This window comes from Symphalangus syndactylus, chromosome 7 (assembly GCF_028878055.3).
Source record: "Symphalangus syndactylus isolate Jambi chromosome 7, NHGRI_mSymSyn1-v2.1_pri, whole genome shotgun sequence".
NCBI classification, from domain to species: domain Eukaryota; kingdom Metazoa; phylum Chordata; class Mammalia; order Primates; family Hylobatidae; genus Symphalangus; species Symphalangus syndactylus.
The window spans coordinates 45294768-45312709 of record NC_072429.2 but is presented as its reverse complement, the minus strand read 5'-3'; the positions used below and the strand labels follow the sequence as shown (position 1 = coordinate 45312709).

At 53.3% G+C, this 17942-nt stretch overlaps 3 protein-coding genes across 17 annotated transcripts in view; 1 reads left to right on the top strand and 2 right to left on the bottom strand.

The window, feature by feature from the left end:
- The first annotated feature begins 43 nt into the window (after positions 1–43).
- On the top strand, positions 44–4173 carry RELL2 (RELT like 2). 9 transcript variants are annotated; one of them, XM_063642725.1, is made up of 9 exons: positions 696–831; positions 987–1091; positions 1268–1507; positions 1906–1971; positions 2066–2132; positions 2578–2763; positions 3034–3406; positions 3523–3556; positions 3780–4173. In XM_063642725.1, exons 3-8 carry the CDS (start codon positions 1324–1326, stop codon positions 3553–3555), a joined length of 909 nt encoding a protein of 302 aa, XP_063498795.1. In that variant the 5' UTR covers positions 696–831; positions 987–1091; positions 1268–1323; the 3' UTR covers position 3556; positions 3780–4173. The 9 variants fall into 9 exon arrangements, with proteins under 9 accessions (XP_055141878.1, XP_063498794.1, XP_063498796.1 ...); XM_055285905.2 differs by having other exon boundaries at positions 724–831; positions 1012–1091; XM_055285903.2 differs by lacking the exon at positions 987–1091 and having other exon boundaries at positions 44–847.
- Positions 4091–14596, bottom strand: FCHSD1 (FCH and double SH3 domains 1). 2 transcript variants are annotated; one of them, XM_055285896.2, is made up of 20 exons: positions 14480–14596; positions 14158–14255; positions 13498–13543; positions 13029–13096; positions 12537–12678; positions 12314–12450; positions 12099–12162; positions 11110–11238; positions 10525–10647; positions 10264–10359; positions 9739–9858; positions 9224–9328; positions 8907–9068; positions 8151–8279; positions 7990–8073; positions 7704–7821; positions 7351–7571; positions 6134–6221; positions 4818–4873; positions 4091–4678 (listed from the first exon to the last, which is right to left on the bottom strand). In XM_055285896.2, exons 1-20 carry the CDS (start codon positions 14498–14500, stop codon positions 4613–4615), a joined length of 2073 nt encoding a protein of 690 aa, XP_055141871.1. In that variant the 5' UTR covers positions 14501–14596; the 3' UTR covers positions 4091–4612. The 2 variants fall into 2 exon arrangements, with proteins under 2 accessions (XP_055141871.1, XP_055141872.1); XM_055285897.2 differs by having other exon boundaries at positions 12537–12672.
- Positions 14597–16530: 1934 nt separating this feature from the next.
- Positions 16531–17942, bottom strand: part of ARAP3 (ArfGAP with RhoGAP domain, ankyrin repeat and PH domain 3) — a 35205-nt gene continuing 33793 nt past the window's right edge. For all 6 annotated transcript variants that reach the window (XM_055285853.2, XM_055285855.2, XM_055285856.2 and 3 more), the window contains one exon: positions 16531–17574. In XM_055285853.2, the coding sequence (XP_055141828.1) occupies positions 17089–17574 (486 nt within the window). In that variant the 3' untranslated portion in view covers positions 16531–17088. The remainder of the gene's footprint in view (positions 17575–17942) is intronic.

Below are 17942 nucleotides of genomic sequence, written 5' to 3'. Positions count from 1 at the left end.
GGCGTTGAGGCCCCGCCTCCAGCCACACCCAGGCCACGCCCCCGTGGGAGCTCCGCCCCTCGCCCGGCTCCGCTCTCCAGGGATCTGGGGCTTTGAGCGTCCCGAGTTGGGCAGGGAACTGGTAGCATCGCTCCTAGGATGCAAGGGCCATTTGTCTCCGGCCGGGGGTCAGATTCTCGGGAAGCCGAGCCATCCCATCCAGCCGCTTGCCCCAAACCAGGCGCAGGCCGTGGTCACTTCTCTAGGAAGCTCCGAAGATCCCGCCACTCCGTCCCTCAAAGGTGCGGAAAGCCGGCTTCCCCCAGCCCTCGGGGAAGATTCCTGACTCTCCGCTCGGTCGGGGCACCTGAGGGCAGGAGCTGCGCCAGGCGTACCGGATAGACCAGTGGACAACACCCACGCCTGTCCTCTACCCGGACCCAGACTCGGCGCCGCACATTGCCCCGGGGGGACCCGCCGCAGTCACGCGCGCGCAGAGCTCACGCTCTCCGCCTCGCACACCTGCGCTCCGCCCCCTGGTCCTGGGCCCGCGACGGGCGAAGGCATTTGGGAAGCCAGGGCGGCAGCGGAGGCGATCTCCCTGACCCAGGGCCGGAGTTGCCTGGAGCCGGCCGCCGCTCTCAGCAAGCCCGCATCCTTCCCTGTCCTTCCCTCCCCCCGCCTGCCACGGCGCGGGTATCCGCAGCCACAGCCCGGGGCCGGTGAGGCGGCGAAGGGGGAGGGGAGGAATCAAGGGATGAGCGCCGGAAGGGCGTCGGGGGCCCTGAGCCGCACTAGGACGCCCCTGGAGCCGGAACCCCAGCAGAAGCCGGAACCAGAACCAAATCACCGGTACCGGGTGGACCAGGTGGTCAGGGTGGGAGAAACCAAAAAGGGAGAGGGGTGTGGGAGTACTGAGAGGAAGGGGCTGCAGAGGCCTGGCTCAGGCCGGCGCGGAGGAGGTACGGGCGCTGACTCAGGCACGATTTCTGCTCCCGCCGCCTAAGAATGCCGTCCCATCTCGTGCTGCAGTGTCCTTGGGAGGGACAGAAGCGTGAACGAGCTGGAAAGGGGAACGCTCGGGGCGTCGGGGAAGCGGGACCAGGGTCATGGTAGAGAGCTTGCGTATACGCTGACCTCTTGCCTCGGGCGGTATTGGCGAAACAGCACCCCTGGCCCGGACAGCTCCCTGGTTGGGTAGGGGGTGGGGCCGGACCTCAGCCGGACGTCTTAGACGTGCTTGTTTCAGATCCTGAGGACGGCATTCCTACTCCTCCCCAATTCCTAGCTGCAGCCCCCTAAACCCAGGAGGCGTCCTGGCCCGCGCTCGCCCCCCAGGGCCTCATGTCGGAACCACAGCCTGACCTGGAACCGCCCCAGCATGGGCTGTATATGCTCTTCCTGCTTGTGCTGGTCTTCTTCCTCATGGGCCTGGTAGGCTTCATGATCTGCCACGTGCTCAAGAAGAAGGGCTACCGCTGCCGCACGTCGAGGGGCTCTGAGCCTGACGATGCCCAGCTTCAGCCCCGTGAGTGAGGAGCCTGGAACCCTGGCTCAGTCACCTTTCACCCTTCTCTCCACACCTCTGCCCCTCACCTCTGCCTCCCTGACCAACAGACCCCGGCCGAATCCTGATCAAACCTGCTCAGGAAGCCTAGCGATGCACTCTTGAGTTAGCAAGTGGGGTGACACCACTCTGAAAGCAAAACTAGAGAAGGCAGCATGGGCAGGAAGGGTCCTCTGGATGGTAGTCTTGGGCTTGCATTGGTGTCCCCATCTTTTCTGGTCCCTGAAATGCTGAGGTCCAGCATGATAGCAAGTAGGTAAAAGGGTATGTCCTAAGCAATAAATGATGGGAGCCACCAGGTAATGTTCCCTCAAAGCTGACTCATTCCTGCTTCCTTGCCAATCTCTTTCATCCTTCAGCTGAGGACGATGACATGAATGAGGACACAGTAGAAAGGATTGTTCGCTGCATCATCCAAAATGAAGGTGGGTCTAGCATAGCCCCTTGCTCCCTCTTCTCCAACCTTCTCTTGCCCTGACCTCCACCTCCACTGACTCCCTCTTTTCCTTCTTCCCTCAGCCAATGCTGAGGCCTTGAAGGAGATGCTGGGGGACAGTGAAGGAGAAGGGACAGTGCAGCTGTCCAGGTGAGCTGGAAACAAGGACCAGCATGACTTAGCTTGCCTTGGAGAGTATCCTCTCCTCCAGCACAATCGTCTCCCAGCCTCCTTGCATGTATGGGGTTGGGAGAAGGGCAAAGCTGGCTAACTTATAGGAAGAAAGAAGTTTTGTAGAAATCTCAATTCCTTCAAACCATCTCTCTCATCTAGGTATCATCAAGCTTAACATTCACCTCTAGTGCCACTCCTTTAGGTTAAGCAATATTCTTTTTAGTAAACAGCCCTGGGAGGAAGAACATGTGGTCACTAACATCTTAATATTGAGTTTATTACATAAAGACAAGAAAAAATGTTGGGGCTTGGGGAAATTGGGGCTTCTGGGGTTTTAAGGAGCATGCTGAAAGAATGTAAGAAACAAAACATGAAGGGAAATGGAAATGTTACCCTTGCTCCCCTCCTCCCTGCTGTCCAGTGTGGATGCCACCTCCAGCCTGCAGGACGGAGCCCCCTCCCATCATCACACAGTGCACCTGGGCTCTGCAGCCCCTTGCATCCATTGCAGCCGCAGCAAGAGGCCTCCACTTGTCCGTCAGGGACGCTCCAAGGAAGGAAAAAGCCGCCCCCGGACAGGGGAGACCACTGTGTTCTCTGTGGGCAGGTGGGGCAGGTGCTCCAGGGAAAGGGAAGTTGAGGTAGGGGGCCCAATGATCAGGCACCTGATCCCAAAAGTGGGCCTTGGCTCTTTCCTCCTGGACTGGGAGCTCCAGCAGAAATCAGGCTACACAATGTGCCCCACAGTCTAAGAAGGCCTCCCCTACCTTAGGCCAGAGGGAAGTAGCCACTAAACTCAGGATGTCCCTGGTCAGAGGGGAGGGCCAAGCAGCCTCTGAGTTGTGGTCCTAAACCCCAGTGTTCTCTCCCCTCCCAGGTTCCGGGTGACACACATTGAGAAGCGCTATGGACTGCACGAACACCGTGATGGCTCCCCCACGGACAGGAGCTGGGGCTCTGGTGGGGGACAGGACCCAGGGGGTGGTCAGGGGTCTGGGGGAGGGCAGCCCAAGGCAGGGATGCCTGCCATGGAGAGGCTGCCCCCTGAGAGGCCACAGCCCCAGGTCCTAGCCAGCCCCCCAGTACAGAATGGAGGACTCAGGGATAGCAGCCTAGCCCCTCGTGCACTTGAAGGGAACCCCAGAGCTTCTGCAGAGCCAACGAGGGCCGGAGGGAGGGGCCCAAGCCCAGGGCTGCCCACTCAAGAGGCAAATGGGCAGCCAAGCAAACCAGACACTTCCAATCACCAGGTAGGAAAACACAGCCGGGACTGCACTGGACTGGGCTCTTATTGCTCTCTACTCTGGGGGGCACTGATATGACCTACTCCTGGTCTCTCATTGTTGACCCCTCCCCTTTCTCTCAGGTGTCTCTACCACAGGGAGCAGGGAGTATGTGAGGTGAGTCTGCCTGAGCCCTAAATGAGGTAATCTCATCTTCCCATCACCTACTTAAACTACTTAAGCCTTTCAGCTCCCTGAACCCCCACAGTAAACTGCAGGCTTAGCCTTTGCTATAAATCCCTTGGTTTGGTGGTGGAGATAGGGAAGGTCCTGGAGCCCCAGGGGAAAAGCTGGACACAGCTTGAACAGGAAGCAACACTTACTCTTCCTCTTCTCCAAGTCTCCTTCATTGTGCTGATGGACTACCAGCTGGCAGGGCCAGGGGGTGGGTGGGCATGAAGGCCCTCCCCTCCACTCGACAGCACTGCCCCCCAGCTGAGTGACCAGCTCTACTTCCACCTGGAGTTGCACAGTCTCAGGCTGGGGGCCTCAGGAGACGTCACAGCCCCTCAGTCTCTTCTCCTTCCCCTGCCTGCAACAGGCTGCCTGCCCCACCTTCCCCAATACCTCGCTCCATATGATAGAGCGTGGCAGCTGGGAGCAGGCCCCTGCCCGTGGTGGGCCCCTAAAGCAATAGCACCGTAGGCCCCCTGCCCTCTTAGCACAAGAGGCCCAGGCACAGGCCTGGCCTTCGTGCCCTTTATTCATTGTCAATAAATCTGCTCAGACCATTACAGCTGCTTCGCATCCTGGCTCCAGCTCCTTCTGATTCCCAAGGCCTGTTCCTCTCCCCGGCCCAACCCCAGTGACCCTGGCATCCAGAGTGGGGTGGGTCACGGAGCCAGGGTGGGGAAAGAGGTGGGCCAGAACCACTAGAGACCTTGATGGATGGTTTCCAGTCCCAGAGATTTCAGGCATTTCACCACGCTAGATAGGGTGATGGCAGAAGAGAAAGTAGTAGTTCCAGTCCTAAAGATGATAGGACAGTGGGAAAAAAAGGAGTGGGTTCCAGCCCCAGAAATGGGAAGGGGCAAGTTTCCACCCTTGGAGGTGAGGGTGGAAATAAGGGAGATTCCAGCTTTTGGCTGTGTTGCTCTGGATCATTGAGGGTGTGGTCTGACAGCTTGAAGATAAGGACAGCAGCATCATTGGGGGTCAAGGCTTCCCTGGCCTTCAGGTGAGGGGATCTGGGTGGCCAGGATCCGGGGCTTTAGCCGGCGGGGGAGGTGGTGGACGCATCTGTAGGGAACACACAGTTAGTGCTCCAGAGTTCTCCCTTAAGGGTATCCCTGTCTATTCCCTCAGCCCTGCAGACAAAACAGGACTAGTTGGAATAACCCCTCTACATACAATCTCCTCCAAGGCAAAGGGCCCTTACCGGCCGGAGTCGAGGTGCCATCATGTCCAGGAACCCAGGAAATTCCAGGGCTTTGTCTGGAAATAAGAACCACAAGTCAGTCTTCAGACTTTGTTTTGTTCAATGCTGTATCTCCAGCACTTAGGACAGTGGCATTCTATAAATATTTGTTAAATTAATGGTCACCATCCTAGACCATAAAATCCATCACTCTATCCGCTGTCCTCAACATTTATTGGGCAACTGCTGTATAATCAGCTCTGCTCAAGGTACAAAACAAAGGGAGATAGGATACTTAGTGCTCCCACACCCAATGGCTGTCAAGAAACCAATAACGAAAGCTCAACACAATAAATGACTAAGTGCTAAGTCATGCAAAGTGAACTTGGGGTGGTGGAGATGGTGGTAACTCCAGAGAGGGAGACTCTTTGTGGACAAGGTGGAAGTACCAGAGGGTTTTAGAAAAGGCAGGCATTCCACAGCCATAAAAAAGAATGAAATCACATCCTCTGCAGCAACATGAATGGAGTTGGATGCCATTATCCTAAGTGAACTAACACAGAAACAGAAAACCAAATATTGCATGTTCTCACTTGTAAGTGGGAGCTAAACAACAGGTATACATGGACATAGAGATGGAAATAACAGACTCCCAGGACTCCAAAGCGGGCAAAGGTAGGAGTGGAGGCAGGGGAGAGGGTTGAAACATTACCTATCAGGTACAATGTTCACTATTTGAGTAACAGGTACACTAGAAGCCCAATCTCCACCAGTATGCAATATATCCATATGACAAACAAGCACATGTACCTCCTGAATCTAAAATAAATAATAATAAAATAAAACTGCTATAGACATTTAAAAAAGAAAAAAAGTGGGCATCAGAAAAAATAGTGATACAAAGCTAGGTATCTGTACACTAGGAGCAAAAGGTGCATATTGGGAGGACACTGTGAGAGAAGTTAGCTAATTTTTAAAATAATAACAGTGAGTGCATACTTACTGTGTGCCAGGCACAATGCTGTGTAGTCCACAGGCATCTTTTTTAACTCTCATAAGAATTCAATGAGCTAGTACCTTTTCCTTACCTCATAAAGAACATAAACTGAGGCCCAGACAGGTTCAGAATCCCACCACACACTTGAAAATGACAGAGCAGGACCTGAACCAGTCAGCCTGGCTCCAGAGCCCAGGCAAGTGCTCTCCACCAAGCTGCAATAGACCTTATCTCGAGATGCCTGAAGGCACGGAGAAGACCAGAGCGTGACCTGGGAGTCCAAGCTTCCTCCTTCTTCCTGTCTGTTAGCCTCCCACGGTTCCCAATTCCTTCCACTCACCGCCAGGCAGGACAGGTGCAGGGGGCCCATCCAACACAGAGGTAGGTGCAGGTGGGGAGAAGCTGGGAGGAGAAGGGGACGGCAGCATCTGGAGGTGGGGTGGGCACAGAGTTATTCCTGGCATGCGGGGAGGTTTTACCAGCTTTTCCTCTCATCCCATCTCCACTTCCTTCCTCATCACTTCCCAATACAGGAAGTGGCCAAATGCTTGCATTCAGGTGGGGGGTGTAGCTGACAAATATTTCAACAGCCAATATGTATTGAATGCTTATGTTTACTATGTCTCAAGTGTTCTGCTAGCATTTCACATGTACTAATTCATTCAATCCTCACCACTACCCCATGAGGTAGGCATTTTTAATAATATGACTCCTATGTTAGAAGTGAGACCCAGGTTAAGCCAGCTGTCCAAAATCACAGAGCCAGTTATTGGCAGAGTGCTGGCTAGAACCCAGTTCTCCTGATGCCCACTCCTATTCTCTTTCTGCTGTATGTATATACATTATAACAACAGATATCTTATATTGAAACACCTTCTGCATTCCACTGCACTAAAGGCTTTGCCTCAGCGGGGCATGGTGGCTCGCGCCTGTAATCCCAACACATTGGGAGGCCAAGGCGAGTGCATCAGCTGAGGTCAGGAGTTCGAGACCAGCCTGACCAAATGGCGAAACCCCATATCTACTAAAAATAGAAAATTAGCCGGGCATGGCGGCACGTGACTGTAATCCCAGCTACTCGAGGGGCTGATACAGGAGAATCACTTGAACCCGGGAGGCAGAGGTTGCGGTGAGCTGAGATCGCACCATTGCACTCCAGCCTGGGCAACAAGAGCGAAACTCTGTCTCAGAAAAAAAAAAAAAAAAGAGAGGGCTTTACCTCGATTATCTCTAATGACAGTGAGCCTGCTAAAGTAGGTATTATCCTCATTTTACATGTGAAGAAACAAGCTCAGAGAGGTTAAATCATTGCCCAAGTCATACAATAGAAATTTGAACTCAGATCTATCCAGCACTAAAGTAAGACCCCCAAACTCCTATGAAGGCTGCCTTGGCTTCCCTTTCCCCTGCCCCCCCATAGGAGATGGGGAGGCCCAGGCCACTATAGGAGGTAAACCTGGGGAGCAGAGGGGGCAGTAAGATGAATATGAGGCTTTATTGGGGTGGGAGGGTCAACCCAGAGGTGCCTGGGGAGTTCAGGGAGAAGGTAAGCCTCACCTGTTCAGGGTCAGAGAGTTCAGGTGGCCCTGGGGGGCCTAGCAGCTCTTCCACCAGCAGGGAGGGGAAGACCCCAACACGGCCCCCAAATTCTCCCCTCCAGAAGCCGTCATCTACTCCATCTTGGGCCCGGGGCAGCAGACGGATGAGTGCCCCCTCAGGGAAGCTCAGCTCCTCTGCACTCTGTCCGGTGTAGCTGTACAGGGCCCGTGCCAGGAATGCTAGAGGCCCAGGAGAGACGGTGAGAGGGAGGTGGGTGGCAGTGCCCCAGGACCGTGACACCCCAGGGCTACAACCCCTAACAATTCTTCTCTATACCCAGGGTCCCCTAACCCAAAATTTCCCTTTCTTACCTGTGGGCTCTGCCCCGCAGGGATTGTCACTGTCTTGGCTGCTCTCTGGGAGGGAGAGGTCCGGGAAGTTGAGATACCGCTCAGGGACAAAGCCTACCTCGCCTTGCTGGTTCCGAGCCTGCTCACCCAGCAATGTGAACAGATATTAGACTTACCTCAGCAGTCCATGACCCTGGCTCTCCTCTACTCAGGCTTCTAGCTTTGCCTAGAAGGGTCTATGGGGGCAATAGAGAAGTCCCTCCTACTGCCCCCAACCCAAGGTCAGAGCCCAGGGTCCCATACCCACCTTGACCCATTCGTCAGCATCTCCCTCCTCTATGACCTCCAGCCACTCACCCTCCGTGATTGTCAGCTCATCCTCACGCCCTGCCTGGGCCACACACGAAGGATTCAGGACTTGGCTGTCCCCCACCCTTGCCCAGCAGAGGTCCCCACCCCCATTCATACCTGATAGCGAAATACCACATGTGCAGGGCAGGGGATGGGCCTAGTGGCCAGGGCTTGGGGGGCAGGCTCCTCAAAGAGCTCTCCCGTCTCCTCACATTCCTCAAAGTCAGAAAGCTCAACATCCTCAGCCTAGAGGGGCAAAGAACAGACCTCATATGGGGCCCACTCTCAAGCACTGGTTCTGTCTCCCACTCTTCCATCTTTCCCCTAAAGGACACCATGGATCCCCCTCCAAGGCAGCTGCACCCATCCACTCACCACGTACACAACCACAGTCACCACAGAGCAGGATAATACTAACAATAATAGCAGAGTTACAGTAGTTGAGTGCGTACTATGTGCCAGGCACAATACAAAATATCTTGTGTATGTTGTCTCATTTAATCTTCATAATGACCCAGTGTTAATAGTTTTGCACAACTATTAACCTCACTTTATTTATGAGGAAACGGGTTCAGAAAGGTTAAGTCACTTTTCGAGATTGCACAGCTCATAAGTGGAGTGACTGGTACTCAAAGCCCTTACAGACTGCCCCAGAACCCTACTTCTTAATCATTCTATTATGCTCATAATAAAAATTTACTGAGGACTCTATGCCAGAAATTATGCAAAGAATGATATATGAATGATTTCACTTAAGCCTCACAATAACCCTTTGAGTTAGGCACAACTGTGATTCCAGTTTTATAGGGTTTGCCTTCCACTGGAGTTTTTCCCTTCTAAGTAAGGATGGGTAGTGTTGGGGGAGGAGCTCACGGTTGGAGAGAGGTCCCTCTGAGACAGCCGAGCCTCGCTGAGCCGCCGCTCCTGCTCCACCTCATCCTGGGCCTGGGTCATGGCTGGCTTCAGCCAGTGCTCCACATCTAAGCCAGCCCCCTGCAGCAGAGCCAGCCGGGCAGCCCCCTTCACCTGGCTCACCTGCCATGGGGAGGAAGGAAGTTAGTGGAACCTGGCTGACGGCAGTGTCTACTCTCTGCTTCTCCCTTCCCTCCTTCCTACCATCAGAAAGAGGAGTAGAGGGAGTGGGGCTTGCCTGAGAAGGTGGGATCTCTAACCTCAGGGGCGTGCCTCACCTGTGCCCGGCGGATGCTCTCTTGCACTTCCTGTAACCTCTGTTCTATGGTTGGAGCCTCCCGCTCTGAAGCCTGCTGCCGCCTCTGCTCCAGTCGTTGCAGTACCTGGTTTGGAAGGCAGAGAACAGGGGTGGGTGGAAATACTGTGGGGCATGACTTACTATGGAACTGGTACTTTGCTAGTTGCACCACATACATTATGTCATTTAATCTTCCCTATAAGGTGGGTGCTATTATTGGCCCTACTTTAGTGATGAGGAAATTGAAGTCCAGAGAGGTTAAGTCACTCCCTTACCCGGAGTTAAAGAAATGGGACGCAACAGAAGAGAATTTGAACCTATGTCGGTCTAGCTCCAAAAACTGTGCTCTTAACTATTGTGCCACACTGTTACCTTAAAATACCTTTCCCTCCCCTCTGTAGCTCCATGACACCCTCAATGGCTCCAAGATCCCCTCTCTCAGCTCTTCTTGCTGAGACAAGAAGGTACACATGACACCTGTGCCCCCCACCTCACCCGATGCCCATGGTTCTGGATCTTGTAGTCACGGGCAGCTCGGCTGGTCAAGCGCTGAACCTCTTTCTCCAGGCCACTCTTGCCAGCCACGCCTTCTGCTCCCCACTCCAGGACACACACCTGAATGGGTCAGTGGGTGCTGTGAGGAGGACCTGAGGCTGTTCCTTCTCTCCAGTTCCCTCCTCTGCTTGACCTCCAAGGACAAGGACAAAGAGGAAGGGGCACATGCCTATGGCCATGGACACAGGTAATGTGGACATAGAGATACAGAGCTTCAGAAATGGGATCCAGGTTGAAGGACAGAGGTAGAATGAAGAGGATGGTGCAGTCAAGTGACTGAAAGGTGGACTGAGGTGTGTTTTTTTTTTGTGTGTCCTGTTGGGAGGGAGGTGAGCGGGAGTTCTGAAACCCCCTCTCCACAGTGTAACACTCACTAAGTTAACACAAAGACAAGGATAATGGAGGAGGCCTAAATCATAGTCGCCTTTATATGTGGCCTGGTTCCAACAAGCAGGAAGATCTCACCTGATCAGTCCCTGCTGGCTGAAACTGCTGAGGTGGGGTGGGGGAAAATACGCCAGGCTCCTGAAGAAACAGCTTCAGGTCTTGCTCCCAGCTTACCTAGGGGTTGGGAAAAGTCAAAGTCACTCATTCACTGGCTCACTCTCCAACCCTGTCCCTAGCACTTCCTGAAAGAAAAAGGACAATGTGTGAAGCACAAAGGGCTGCACTGGGAGGGAAGGGTAAAAAGGATGCCTGGGGAAGCTTAGAGGCCACAGCCCTCACCTGGGAGGTTGTCTGCTCTCCGCGGTGGGCATGCTCCAGGATGACCTCTGCGGCTTCCAGCTCAGTGCGGCTCAGGGAGGTCAGGGGGTCCCTCAACTGCTCTGACTGCTCACTGACCAGGGCCTAGAGAGAACCCCAAGATACTGACACCACCCTTCCCCCAGACCTCTACCAGACTTCTACTGTAAAAGAGGCTCGTTCCAGATTTGATGGGTGATGGGCATGAGGTATAGGAAGGAGGGAAGAAGACATTCTTCATGAGAAAGGCCCTCATGTGTGCAGAGCACTTAGAAGTTTAAAACACAACGTTCACATCCATTCTTTACTTTGAGCCCCACTAGTGCTATAAGATAGGCAGAGAAAGGGTTATCCCTGATGAGGAATCTGGGGTTCAGAAGGGTTAAATGTACTGCACAATGCCATGCAGCCAGCTAGGAGCAGAACCAGAGCCCATGTATGTATCATCTACCCACTCTAAGCAGACAAGATCCCCTGTACCACCCACTGTCACGGGGATCAAGAAGCAGGGGGAGGTCCTCCTTTCCCTCCCTGCCGGGGGACAGGGGTGTCTGGGTTAAAACTGGCCTTGAGCAGAGCTGGCAGTTCCTCCTGGTAGTAATGGTCGAGGTGAGCATTGGTAGCCACCAAGTTAAGCAGGTACTCATTGCGGGCCGCTTGCAGCTGCTGGGAGTACTGGGCTGACTGGGCGGACAGCTAGGAGGATAAACTGATGTCAATAGGAAGCCCTAGACCCCCAGAGTCCTTCCAAGACCAATTGAGAAGCCAGATCCAGAATGGATTCTCACATTATTGAGTGCTTACTATGTGCCTGGCACTACACTAAAAATATTGCATACTCACAACTCCTGCTCAAAATCCTCTAGTGCCTTCTGCACGCATTTAAAATAAAATCCACTGTTCCTCATCATGGTCCACCAGGTTCAATATGAGCTGGCCCCCGCAACCTCTCTGACCTCTTTTCAAGTGCTTGTTCCCTTGCTCACAGTACTCCAGCCATACTGGCCTTCTCTCAGTTCCTCGAGCCTACAAAGTTATTCCCACCTCAGAGCCTTTGCACTCACCATTTCTTCTCTATGGAATGTTCTTCCCCTAGATCTTTGCAAGGCCAGCTCCTTCTTGACAGCTAGGCCACCGATTCAGAGAGGCCTCCCTCTAAATTCTACCCCCTTGTTATTCTTTATCATAGTACCTTGTTTTATTTTCATCTTAATCTAAGTATTTATTTGCTGTCTGTCTCTCTTAACCGGACTGTGAGGGCAGGACCTCCATTGGTAGTGTTCTCCACTGTATCCATAGTGTCTAGAACAGTGCCTAGTACATACAGATCCTCAATAAATGCATATTAAAGGACTGAAAAAGAAGAGTATTCTTTCCATTTTATAGAAGAAAATAAGGCTCATAGAGATCAAGTAAATTAACCAAGGTCACCTACCCAGGAAGTAGGAGAGCCTGGATTCAACCCAGTCTTTCATACATATGCACCTAGGTTCCAAACCACTAGACTACTCTGCCCCCCTCTTCCCTGCCCCCACTCATGCCCTCATCCCTCGAACCTTGGTGCTCAGTTTCTGGAGACTGGTCCGAGAGTGGAAGATCCCATGGTCACTTCGGTTTAGCCTGTGCAGATGAGAGAAAGGAGTCAGGCCCACTCCAAGTGGGAGAATATGAGATTAGAGTCGGGCCCAGCTTTGGTGACTTGGCTCCACCCCTAGACAGCCCCACCTCCCTGTTCCCCAACCTTGGGCTTCCTCACTGTCCATGATCCCACCTGGCCTGGACATCAGCTGCCTTCTCCTGTGCCAAGGCCCACACACGTTCCCGCTGCCCATACAGCTTCCGACTTCGGCTCAGCTCCCGGACAGACTGCAGTACCTCGGCCTGCGCCCTCTGGAGGTTCTCTGTTCCCTATTGGGATGCATACACAAAGTCCTGACCTAGACCACCTTTGGTCCCAAGCCAGCTCTTCCTTCACCCCATCCTCTGAGCCATACCTTCCTAAGCACCTGCTCCTTGGCGCTCCGCCCTGTACCCCCTGCTAGGTCACGGTATCGGTCGGACACCTGGAGCCGGGTTTGGCCCCCAGCCACGGTGGCATCCAGCAGGCAGCGCCAGGCACCGGACACTGTCCTGCCCCTCCCCAGAGAAGGTCTGTGTTGAGGAGGAGAGCACTCCACAGCTTCATGAGACCACCCCCGCCCCCTATCCCCTGACCAACACCATGGGAGACAGAGTGCTTTCCCATCCTCCCTTGTCTGGGAGCCCATCAATCGATCAGCCCATTAGCTCAGCCACAAGCCTCACTCCTGCCCTCCACCCCACCCACAGTGTCCTTGCTGGGTCAGCTCCTCTGCTGCTGCTGTGTCAGCTCTACCTACAGCTCACGTGCCCTCCCCACTTGCTAGGCCTTCATCCCCACAGGTTCCTGGGGCTGAGCTCCCCATCACTTTTTGACCCCTGTGGCCCTCCCCCTCCATAGGGCCCACCTGCTGTCCATCTCGCCGCTCCGGTGCCCTTCCCTCTTCAGGAATGGGCCAGCCAGTTTCTGGAGTGCCTGGTGAAAAAGCCATCACAGAACCAAGTTCCCTTTCAAAGACCCACCCCAACTGGCAGAATATGAGATCAGAGTATAATACCATTCTTTGAGTACATTATGTGCCACTTGCTTTGCTAAATGCCTTATAGTCATTAATTTGTTTAATCCTTACAACAACCCTACATGAAGGTAAGGTATTATTATTATTCCCATTTCACAGAGAAAGAAACCGAGCTCAAGAAAGGTTAAGTAACTTGTCCAAGGTCACATGGCTATAATTACACAACAGGGATCTGACACCAGTCTGCTTGACTCTAGGTATCTGCTCTTGACCACAATAGGGATAGGTATGGACAGACATTACTGGTGATGTAAAGGAGGCTGGAACAAGAGGTAAGGTCCAGAGAAAAGTCCCATACCTGCCCATACTCCCGTTCAATGGCTGCCCTCTGCTTGCTGTAGGATCTGCGGAGATTGCAGGTGGGGGGTGAGGTGGCGGATAAGGTTATGTTTGGTCCTGTTCTCCCATCCTCAGTCCTCTACTCTGGGCAAGAGGAAGCGGTGGGGGGAGCCAGCTTCCTAGAGTGTAACTACACCCAGAGGGAATGGAACTGATAGGAGTCTTTGAGATCACCTCAGGCAGCTGCAACACAGGAAACCCTCACCTTACTGCCCCGGGCCCCAGCAGGATCCTCCCCACCCCAGAGGTTCATCTGTAGGCTTAGAGGTGAAGACTGATGGGGGCCTGGGTACGATGTCTGCCAGCCTTCCAACAGGTCTGGAAGAGGGAGAGGGATTCTGCCCTAAGGTTGATCGTGGGGTTGGGGGCAGTGGTGTGGAGTCAAGGGCTTTGAGGGAGGGTTCCTGTGTGTTTATGTGGGTGGGAGGGGGTTGGGGGGGGTTAAGTGGGGGAGCATTCCTATCCAGTATCTGGAGAGGCCAGGCCTAGGGTGAGGGCTGTGGATTGGTCGGCTGGGGAGCTCTTGGCCCCTGTTCCTCCACCCCAGCACATGTATGTTGGGGAGCAGTGGAGCACAACGACGAAGGTGAGTGTAAATGAAGGGGGTTGGGGGAGCTACCTGATATCCTCCAGCAGATCCGCCTCCCTCTGCTGCCGGGTCTGAAGGATGCTCAGCTGTTCCAGGAAGCGAAGCTTCACCTCCTGGGCGGGCTTCACCTGAGGGGGCAAGGAGAGGATGAAGACCCCAGCGCAAGGACCTAAAAAACACTCCGCGCAGGGAGCAGTGAGGGGGCGGGGCCAGGGAGAGGCTGAGCTCTTTCCTCTTCTGGTTTGGGGTCTGACCCCTTCCGCCTTCCCGTCTCCTATCCCAAGTCGGATGCCCCCTTAGCTCCCTCCGTTCCCCCAGCCCGCCAGGAGTCCCCATTCAGGGCCAAGCTCACTTTTCGGGGCGGCGGCTGCATCTCCGCTCCAGCAAGGCGGCCAGCGACTGGACTCCGGAACTCGAGGAAGCCCCGCCCACTATGGAGCCCCGCCCAAGGCCAGGTCAGGCCCCGCCCTCTGCCCGCCCACGACTTGTCCAGCGACGGCGCAGGGCGCGGAAGCGAGAGGGGGCCGCAGAAAAACTAAACCTGTTACTGCTGCGAATACGCCGGAAGGGTCCGGCTGGCGGGGCGGACGCAGCGTCCGCTGGGCGGTGGGAAGAACCCCAGGCATCTGAGTAAAGACGCCTGAGTTCTATTTGTAGTGTAGCCACTGATTCAGCCTGTAATTATTGATAATTATTCATTTGCATATGTAGATCACCAGTCCCCGAGCTAATGATGAGGAATGGCGAGGAATTCAATGTGTGACCAGGCAAACTGAGTCACTGGGCACCTGAGCAAAGATGCATCTGACGAAGAGAGGGCTGGTCCCAGATCTTTTCCTAATTCCCGCTTAACTGGAAAAGCCAGCGTGAGCGGGGTGAGAAAGATGCCTGGATCCAGGAAGAAACCAGGCCCAAAGGGAAAAAGACTGGGCCCCACTGAAAACTAAACGACACCAGTGAGTCGGCGAGAGCTGGGAGATGCGCAGGAAGCCCCTGCCACCTTTAGGATCTTCCAGCCCTAGCACTGCTTCCTGAGGAGCCTCTCCCCCATTCCCCGTCCTCCTCACCTAAGCTTCTTTGGCTCAGGTACCTCTCCCAGTACCCCTGACATGGCTCAAAACTCCAGATTCACATTCCAACTCCCCACTGACACCTCTGCTAGTATATCTAATAGGAACCTCAACTTTTAAAGCTTTTAAAGCTCCTTCAGCCTGATCCTCCCCGCCTAACGTTTTAAATGGCACCGCATTTCCTCCAGTCAGTTAAGTCAGAAACCCAGAGTCAGTGTGCCTTCTCCTACCCTACATTCTATCCATCAGTAAGTCCTACAGGTTCTATTTCAAACAACAATAAACAAACAAAAACCTTGATCCACTTCCCTCAATTTCCAAGACCACCATCCTAGTCCAAGCCCCCATTATTAGACTTCTGGTCTAATATCTGGTCTCCTTGCTTCCACACTGCCCTCACCCCAACCCACTGTTCACACAGCACTCAGAGTGATCAACCTTTTTTTTTTCTTTTTTAAAGGGAAATAAGATCTCATAATTTACTTGCTTAAAATGCACTTGCTTCAGAATAAAATCCAAATAGAATCCATGGCCTTCAAGGCTACGCATGGAAGACCCTGCTGGTCTTTCTTACTTCAGCCTGTATTCTCCTCCCACTGTCCGCTCACTGTGCTCCAGCCTCCTTGCTGTTCCCTCGGTAGACCAAGTCCCTTCCAGTGCAGAGCGTTCTTCATGCCTACTTTCTTTCTCCAGAATCTTCTCCTTCCAGCATTCCATCTGTCTCCTCCAACAGCTTCTTTCCCTTACTTTGCAACTCTTCACAGATGCCTTCCCTATCCACCCAGTCCAAAGGCCATCTCCACAATCACTCTTTTTTTTTTTTTTTTTGGGGGGATGGAGTCTTGCTCTGTTGCCAGGCTGGAGTGCAACGGTGCAATCTTGGCTCACTGCAACCTCTGCCTCCCAAGTTCAAGTGATTCTTCTGCCTCAGCCTCCCGAGTAGCTGGGATTACAAGCACGTGCCACCACAACCGGTTATTTTTGTACTTTTAGTAGAGACAGGGTTTCACCACCTTGGCCAGGATGGTCTGGAACTCCTGACCTCAGGTAATCCATCCCTCTCAGCCTCCCAAAGTGCTGGGATTACAGGTGTGAGCCACTGTGCCTGGCCTCCACAATCACTCTTCAAGCTCATCACTTTGGTTCAGTTTCTTCACAGCACTAAACTCACTTGTTCAAGTACTGGTTTATGTGTTTATTTGCTATTTTCTGTTCCCCTCCACAATGGAGGATCCATAAGAGCAGGGGCCCTGTTTGTTTTGTTCATGCTATATGCCGAGACCTGGCATCAATTAGGTGCACAATACATATTTGTTCAATGAATGAATGAGAATGGTAGTCTTTTGGTTCCAAGGTTTATTGACAATTACTGATCTATTTTTGACTCCCCCAGTCCCAGCTCCCAAACTCAATCAGTCTCCCTACTCCAGGCTTCACTGTAGTCCCAGAATGTAGGAAGTGGGACAGGATAGACTTTAACATCATCCAGGCCTCTGGTTTCCAAAGCATTTTTTTTCTTTAATGCAGTAAAACCATTCCTTTAAAACCCAAAATCTCTCACAGAACCCCTACATATTAAATATATAAAGCAGGAGCTACCCTTGTTCAGGGAAAATATGTGGGGCTTACGGCTCTAAGAAACACAGTTTGACATTCACTTCTCTCCTTACTTCAGTTACCTCATGGTACAGATAAATGGACTGGGCCCAGAGAGGGGCCATGACCTGTCCTGGGACACGCAGCCACTGAAGCCTTCAGTCCAGTGCTCCTTCCACAGCACCACACTGGATTCTGGAGTCTTTCCAGCCAGGGCAGAGGAAGCTGCAACAGTGCCATGATAAGAGCTTCCGGGTCTTCTGGTACCTACCCTCTCAGACTGCTGGTCTTAGGGTCATGTGAGGGGCTGGCTGGAGGGTGGACTGGAAGTGCACGGGGGTTGGGTGGGGAAGCCAGGTGTCTGTGTAGGAAGGCCAGTGGGGCTGGGGGATTGGGGGCTGGATGGCTGGGAAGGACTTCCCAGGCCTGCAGTGGTCTCTCCTTTCCTCAGGATGAGGCTGCTGAGCTCCTGGAGCAGCTGTTCCTCCAGGGATCCCCGTGCCTGGGGACCGCTCTTTGAAGGGGGGCCTGGAGGGGGCTCAGGTGGCCTCTCCTCCTGGCCAAGGGTGCTTGACTTGGAGAGAAAGGGTTGATCCAAGGACTTCTGGCTGGTGAGGGGGTTCTCTGGCTTCACTGTCCACTTCCGTGTGGTGGAGAAGGAGGTAGAAGTGTCCTGGGTCAACTCAGGGAAGGCCCCTACTTCCTCATACACTGGCTCCTCATACACAGGCTCCTCCAGCTCCTCTTGCTCCTCCACAGACCCCTGGGATGACTTCATCGGCTGGATGGGAATGGGATGGCAGGAGTGGGCACATAGTTAAAGTTACCAGATTATGAATCACTAACATTTACTGAGCTCTTCCTCTGGGCCAGATGCTATAAAATACTTGGCATATATGATATTGGAACAACCCTGTGCAGTGCGTTACACTACAAAAGAGTCAACTGAATGCAAAGGGGTTAAGTAAGTTGCCCAGCATCACATAATGAGTGAATGGTAGAGCTGGGGTTTGAACCCAGGTCTAACTCCAAAATGCATTCACTTCATCACTTTCCTTCTATTTCACAGATTCTGTGACAACTTTCTCCTTTTTTTTTTTTGAGACAGAGTTTCACTCTTGTTGCCTAGGCTGGAGTGCAGTGGTACGA

Excerpts from the sequence above, each read along its gene's own strand:
- RELL2 (XM_055285903.2), top strand. The coding sequence starts at position 1,324 with ATGTCGGAACCACAGCCTGACCTGGAACCGCCCCAGCATGGGCTGTAT. Across the intron at positions 2,764-3,033 it reads ACTGTGTTCTCTGTGGGCAG|GTTCCGGGTGACACACATTG; the intron begins GTGGGGCAGGTG and ends CTCCCCTCCCAG. Across the intron at positions 3,407-3,522 it reads CAGACACTTCCAATCACCAG|GTGTCTCTACCACAGGGAGC; the intron begins GTAGGAAAACAC and ends CCTTTCTCTCAG.
- FCHSD1 (XM_055285896.2), bottom strand. The coding sequence starts at position 14,500 with ATGCAGCCGCCGCCCCGAAAA. Across the intron at positions 11,239-12,098 it reads TCCAGAAACTGAGCACCAAG|CTGTCCGCCCAGTCAGCCCA; the intron begins GTTCGAGGGATG and ends TTATCCTCCTAG. Across the intron at positions 4,874-6,133 it reads TGCACCTGTCCTGCCTGGCG|ACAAAGCCCTGGAATTTCCT; the intron begins GTGAGTGGAAGG and ends TCTTATTTCCAG.